Source organism: Cyprinodon variegatus, unplaced genomic scaffold (assembly GCF_000732505.1).
Source record: "Cyprinodon variegatus isolate N-32 unplaced genomic scaffold, C_variegatus-1.0 Scaffold393, whole genome shotgun sequence".
NCBI lineage: Eukaryota > Metazoa > Chordata > Actinopteri > Cyprinodontiformes > Cyprinodontidae > Cyprinodon > Cyprinodon variegatus.
This window is the reverse complement of record NW_015150846.1, coordinates 23,184-29,446: the sequence shown is the minus strand read 5'-3', so window position 1 is coordinate 29,446 and position 6,263 is coordinate 23,184. Positions and strand designations below refer to the sequence as shown.

The 6,263-nt window shown below is 34.1% G+C and overlaps 1 protein-coding gene across 4 annotated transcripts in view; it reads left to right on the top strand.

Moving 5' to 3' along the window:
• Nucleotides 1-6,263, top strand: part of rasal1 (RAS protein activator like 1 (GAP1 like)) — a 33,509-nt gene that overhangs the window by 10,321 nt on the left and 16,925 nt on the right. For all 4 annotated transcript variants that reach the window (XM_015387365.1, XM_015387363.1, XM_015387362.1 and 1 more), the window contains exons 5-7: nucleotides 1,245-1,374; nucleotides 1,819-1,900; nucleotides 3,726-3,866. In XM_015387365.1, coding sequence (XP_015242851.1) covers nucleotides 1,245-1,374; nucleotides 1,819-1,900; nucleotides 3,726-3,866 — 353 coding nt within the window. The remainder of the gene's footprint in view (nucleotides 1-1,244; nucleotides 1,375-1,818; nucleotides 1,901-3,725; nucleotides 3,867-6,263) is intronic.

Sequence of the window (6,263 nt, the reverse complement as noted above, 5' to 3'; positions counted from 1 at the left end):
ATATATATATATATATATATATATATATATATATATATATATATATATATATATATATATGACTGAGATGCTACAGGATCTTAGTTCTATTATCAGACCTGTCAACAGTTCAACAAAACAGAAAGCAATGTAACCTTTAAACTCCACCAGTGACTTTATTTCCTCATATCTAAAATACTTGATCTGCTTTGGACAGTACCTAAATAGTAATAAGTTCAGCATCAAAAGTTAAGGTACTTTTTTGTAATTTGGAATACAAGTCTAAGGATTGCATTGAATGTTAGTTTGCAATATTTCGGATGAAGCTGCTGTTGTAAGCATTTAGTGAGGATAATTTCAGCTGCTTAGAGCTTAACCTCCTAAGCTGTTACTCCTTCCTGAGCTGTTTTGCAGACTGGGATTAGAGGGGAAGCTGATAAAATCAGCATTTCCAGGTTTTATGATTAATATTAACGTAAATCATACTTTTTTTTTGTTTTAATGTTTTAAATCTTTTCTTTTTTTTACTTTGTTTGTGCAACAGTTTTTGTATGTTAAGCCTATTATAAATATTATACTTTATTAGTTTTGTTTGTAATGATCATAATTACCTTCAACTCCTTGGCTTGCTATAAAAGAAAACCTCAGTTTTCTTTTATAGCAACACTGCTCCTCCAAACTGCCAGCAGAACGCGCAATTTCCTCATTCAACCGGGTCAATCCGGTTGTGCATGTTTTAACCACTATAGATCACCTACAACACACCTGCTGATTGTACATGCCATGTTTGCTATTTGTAAGCTATTCTGTTTACAAAATCTTAATTTGGAATTGTTAAAGATATACATACACCATATGGGGCAGGATATGATTCCCCATGAGACACATCCCCCACTGTAAAACATGGTGAGAGCAGTGTGATCCTGTGGTAATACTTCTGTACAACAATTACAGTGAAGTTTTAGCTGTTTTGTTAAAGAGGGGCAACAGTTATGTCTCTAGATCTTCAAGGCTTGAAAGGAAGAAATTTCTTAAGACTAATGATATAATATTAACGAGCAAACATTTTCTTTCTTTTGTTCAAATTTAGACCTAATTGTATATTACTCTGTGTTGCTCTGGCATATCAATTTCCTGTGTAGCTGTAACATATTTAAAAAGTATTCATACTTTTGCAAAAGACTTTATGGATATTTTTTACATCCGTCTGCTGCCTTGCTGCAGATTTCTGTAAAAATCAGCATCTGTCTGTTTGCTCTTTTCAGGGCTCGATAGTTGGATGAACCTGACGAGGGTTGATCCCGATGAGGAAGTCCAAGGAGAGATTCACCTGAGTCTGGAGCTCCTCAGGGACACTAAGAAGAGCAGCTTACGGTGCCAGGTCATCGAGGCCAGGTAAAATAAAAACTATTAATTGTGAGAATGCTCATTTCCGCAGAAGGATCTCAATTGACAAAATATAACTTTTTGGAATAATGCGTAAAAGAAAGCCATATATTCTTCACCATAGTTGGTTTTCTGGGGCAAAGTGTCTTGCTAAAGCACCACTCATCTTGTGATAAAACCTTCTCACCATCACACACTCTTCATTCTGAATCACTCTGCCACCATCACCCCACTCACTGCCCCATCTGCGTCCCAATCTCTCAGACACTAATAAATCTGTCAATCAGGATTTGACACTGGTTTTCCACCAAGCTCAGATACAGTAGCTCTTAGTGTAGTCAGAAAAAACAACTTATCACTAAATGAACCAAGATGATTAGAATAAAAAAGGATAATTGGTTTAGATTGAGAGTTTTCTTCACTAGTGCTGTTCTGGTATGCTGATATCCACAGAGACTTGGCTCCAAGAGACATTTCTGGAACATCGGATCCTTTTGGAAGAGTTATATTCAACAACCACAGTGCAGAGACCTCGGTGAGCTCATCATCTGCCATGAACATGAAACATGAAATTCACTAAACCAAAAGGTTTTATATCGGGTTAATAATCCATTAGGAATTTTATTTTTACATGGTAAAGGATCACATGACACACTTTTATACATGATTAAAGTTATAGATAAAGGATCAACAGAGACCCCTTTGAACAAGTAGTTGCCTTATTACAGTTGTCACCAGTTTTTCACAATAATAAGATGGATAATCAATCACATTTAAATGTTTAACAGAGAAATTCTCACATCTATGGAAGCAAATGCGTCCTAGTTTTTTTCTTATCAAAATTGATTGATCATTTTTTTTATATTCAGTTAAAGCTTGATTTTTGACTTTTCAATAATATTGAAAATAAACCTGTCAAACTACATTTTCTTTTCCAAACTTGCTCAATTAGTAAATTTTTAAAATGTTAAATTAAATAAAATTTAACATTGTAGTTTTGAGAGAGATCTCAGCTGCATCTTTTGACTCATGAATAAAATTACTATTAGATCTCCAAGACTGTTTTTTCTTTTACTTTAGTAAAAGCTTCTGAAATCAATTTTGCAATGTCAGATTTCTACATTAAAAGCATTCACAAAAATACTTTAATTTAAAAGTCAGAACTGCATTTTTTGACATAACATTAAGGACCTGAGGTTGCTCATTTTGTTGCTATATAGATATAGTGGAGGATGTTCTTTTTCTGGGTGAATCATCAAAATAAGTGTCCTCCTAATTGTCAATCATTCTGGTGATATGTTTACGTCAGGCCGTCCTACGTGCTCATACCCATTTTCTCTAAGCCTGGAGAGTCTGACATGGTGGAAAATGTGCAATGTTTTGGGGGGAAGTAAGCTTTTATGAGCGATGTAAACAGCAACTATTAAACAGAGCGTGCACGAGGAGAAATGGGTACAGGGTTGTGAATGTGCATTTAATTTAAGTTATAAATAAAATTACGTTTAACTTTTTATTTTCAAATTATTTACTTAAGTTAATTTGAACATTTATAATCCAGCATTAAGAAGACTGGGCAAAAATGGTGTCTAAAAGCATGAAAAACAACAACTGCAGATCATGATGATTTTTTCAACATTTAAGAAATTGTTATGAACTGAAAAGACAGAAGCAGAACTTTGGTTAATATTTTGTCCCTTACAAAAAAAAATAGGATTTAAAAAATACCCCCATCATATTCAAGATGAAACATGTTGGTGGTAGTGTGATGGTCAAGGGGCTGCTTTGCTGCTTCAGGACTTTGCTGTAAGAAAATGGAACAAAAAAATCTGCTCTCTGTCAGAAAAATTAAAATTAAAATATCTACTGATACAAACAGTTTGCTGAAATTTGTCATTTCAATTTTGTAGATTTTCTCCTATAAACCTATAGTATAGTACAGTATAAAGTATAGTATAAAGTGAGCTCATACTATCGTTGTTTAGTTGAGATTGACAACTGACTTTGTTTTTGTTGCAGAAGATAACCATTTTTTTCCCTGTTTAGTTTCAGAGCTGAGAAAAAAGGGGCAGATATTATAAGATTTTTTTCTTCTTTCTGCTGCCTTTCATTTCATTTTGTTTTAAAAAAATTTGAAATACATATGTAGTATGTCTGTGTGTATATATGTATGTAATGTATACAGATGGATATGTAGGTATGTATGGATGGAGGTGTATTTTTTATTTTTTAGTATATCAAAAATTTGATAGACTTTTTTTTTTTTTTGTATTCAATGAAATGAATAAATAAATAAATAAAATAAAAATAAATAAAACCTCCACGCTGGGATTTCTTACAGTTTTTCCAAATCCTGGTTATAGATTATCAAGAAGACCCGTTTCCCTCACTGGGGAGAAACCTTGGAGCTGGAGCTGGATGCAGAGGAGCTGAGTGAGGAGGGGACTGTGACCGTGGAGGTCTGGGACTGGGACATGGTGGGAAAAAATGACTTTCTGGGAAAGGTTAGGATATGTTGATTTTTTTTAAAAATCCACTATGTCACTAAATCCATTACGGCTGAACCTTATTACATTTTTAGGTATTACAACCAAAATTCTCAGTGTGTTGTAATAGATTTTTTTGGATTAGTCCAAAAAAAAAGAATGCATACTTGTATAATGGAAGGAAATGAATATATCACACATATAGTTTTATTCTTTTACCCTACACTTCATGCTGTTTTATTTGTGGTGCATGCTTACCATTGTTTCCTGGCAACATGTTTATTAAAGTTTGGTGTTATATCTTGAGCAATGGGAGCTCAATGAGTCAAGACAGCCTCTGTGCATCGTCTGACTCATCTTCATCACTCAAAATAGGTTTTTCTTCAGGTCTGTATCACCAAAGCTCTGGAGGACTCTAGGAGCAAAATCTTAAACTTAGGTACCTTGTAAGGCTGACTCTGTGCTACATGATTTAACCAAAAGCCCCATGGATTTGTTTGCTGCATTTGACTTCTGCAAACATCAACACTAGTGTCTGCTGGGTGGATAATAGGATATGTTTTGTCATTGATGTGAGGGCGATGTAGTTGACTGGTTCACCCGACCAAAGTAGTAACAGAAATATTAAATTATTTTGCCAGCTGCTTGGGTTTTGCAGGCTTTTAGGTGCCTGTTTCACAAAACAGGTTTATTGAAAACTCAGTTTTCTAAAGCTGAAATCAGGTAAACTCTGAGTCTTCAGTTATTCCAAGGGAGTTTTTTTCAACCTGTTTCTGTTACCATAGTAACATTCTCCCCCAAACTAACCTGGACGGGAGCAAGTTTTGTTCAGTAAACTCAAAGTACCGGTCATAACTTGTGTTATGATGGCCACTTAAAATGTGTAAACATTTCTAGGTATACAAAACTTAATTCTTACTAAAAGAATTTTGTCTTTTACTTTCTGAAATTCAGTTTTTCCGGGAAAAATCTAGTTTAGAAAATCTTTTATAACAGTTCTGACAAGCAGTGAGTACACTTACCAAAAATGGTAAGACTATCAAGACTTCATCAGATGTTTACTCAGGTAAAAGTAAAAAGTAACATTTGAAGAAATTACAAAAGTAAGAACAAAAACCTAATAAAAAGCTACTAAAGGAACTGATCTACTCTTAACCATGATCATAAAAACTGATTTTATATTTTTTTAGTTATAAAACTTAAATCAGTAATTGTAATATGTAACAAAAGGTATACTGTTTACTGTATTTTCACTTAAGCTCCACATAACAGCAGATTCAGAAGATGAAATAACAAACAAACAAATCATTAAGCCTTGAGTACAAAATAATAGGAACATCTGTCCTTTAATGGTGCATATTTATTTAGAACAAGCTTGTTTTCATTAACTAAAGTTACTGCCAATGGATGGGGAAGCCAGAAATTTTACTGATATTTTATCAAGTAAGAGTTAAAAGTACAAGGGTGTAAAACTACTCCTAAAAGTATATTTTTTTTCAAAGTAACTCAACAAATGTAACTGAATTAATGTAATTAACTATCCACCTCTAGTTCTGACTACGAATGTCATTTTGACCAGAAATAATTCTTTTTAAGTGATCTACAAATGGAACAACAGGGAGGAGAGTGCTTTTAATAAATGTAAAAATGGCCTGCCATAGTAAACTTCATATAAACCTACAATCTTCTCCTTCGCCATCTTCCTCTCCTTTGAAGCTGTAGCACTGTTGCTTGTTCTTTTTAACACATTCCCCATTTATTTTTTCCTTTTTGCACTAAAACCTCTAGTTCTAGTGGTTGGAAATTGCAAATTTCTGTTGCCATGGTGACTAATTGAATTGGTGCTCCACTGATAATGGCTTTTCATACTTGTTACGCAGGTGTTCACCTCTGAGTGGACCTACTGACAGTTGATTAAACTAACTTATAGCAGCTTTTGTGAAATTGAAAACTCAGAGTTCCTGACTTTAGGCTAGACCAATACAGAATTGAAGATTTGAGTCTGAGTTTGTTAAACCTGCTTTATGAAATGGACCCCAGCTTGACATATCTGCTCTAAAATGTCTACTTTTTAGCTCTCTCCCTCTTCCCATTGACCAACTCAATGTCCATGTTCAAATAAGCATCTCCACAGCAAGATGTTATCACCATGTTTCACAATGGGTAGGTTTTTACAAAATGGACTGTGTAAGACTTTATTTGACTAAAAGCTTTCTACTTGCCACTTTGCTTTTATAATCAGAATTATATAGTGAGTCTTGTGGGTGCGCTCCCATCTGATTCCTTCAGTTCTCAATCCCTGCAGCTGCTTCATTTTTCACTAGGACCAAAGAGTCACTTCTCTAAATAATGTTTTCCTTGCCTAATCTGTTAGTTTTGGAACAAGGTCATGTCTTAATGGGTTTGCAGCTGTTT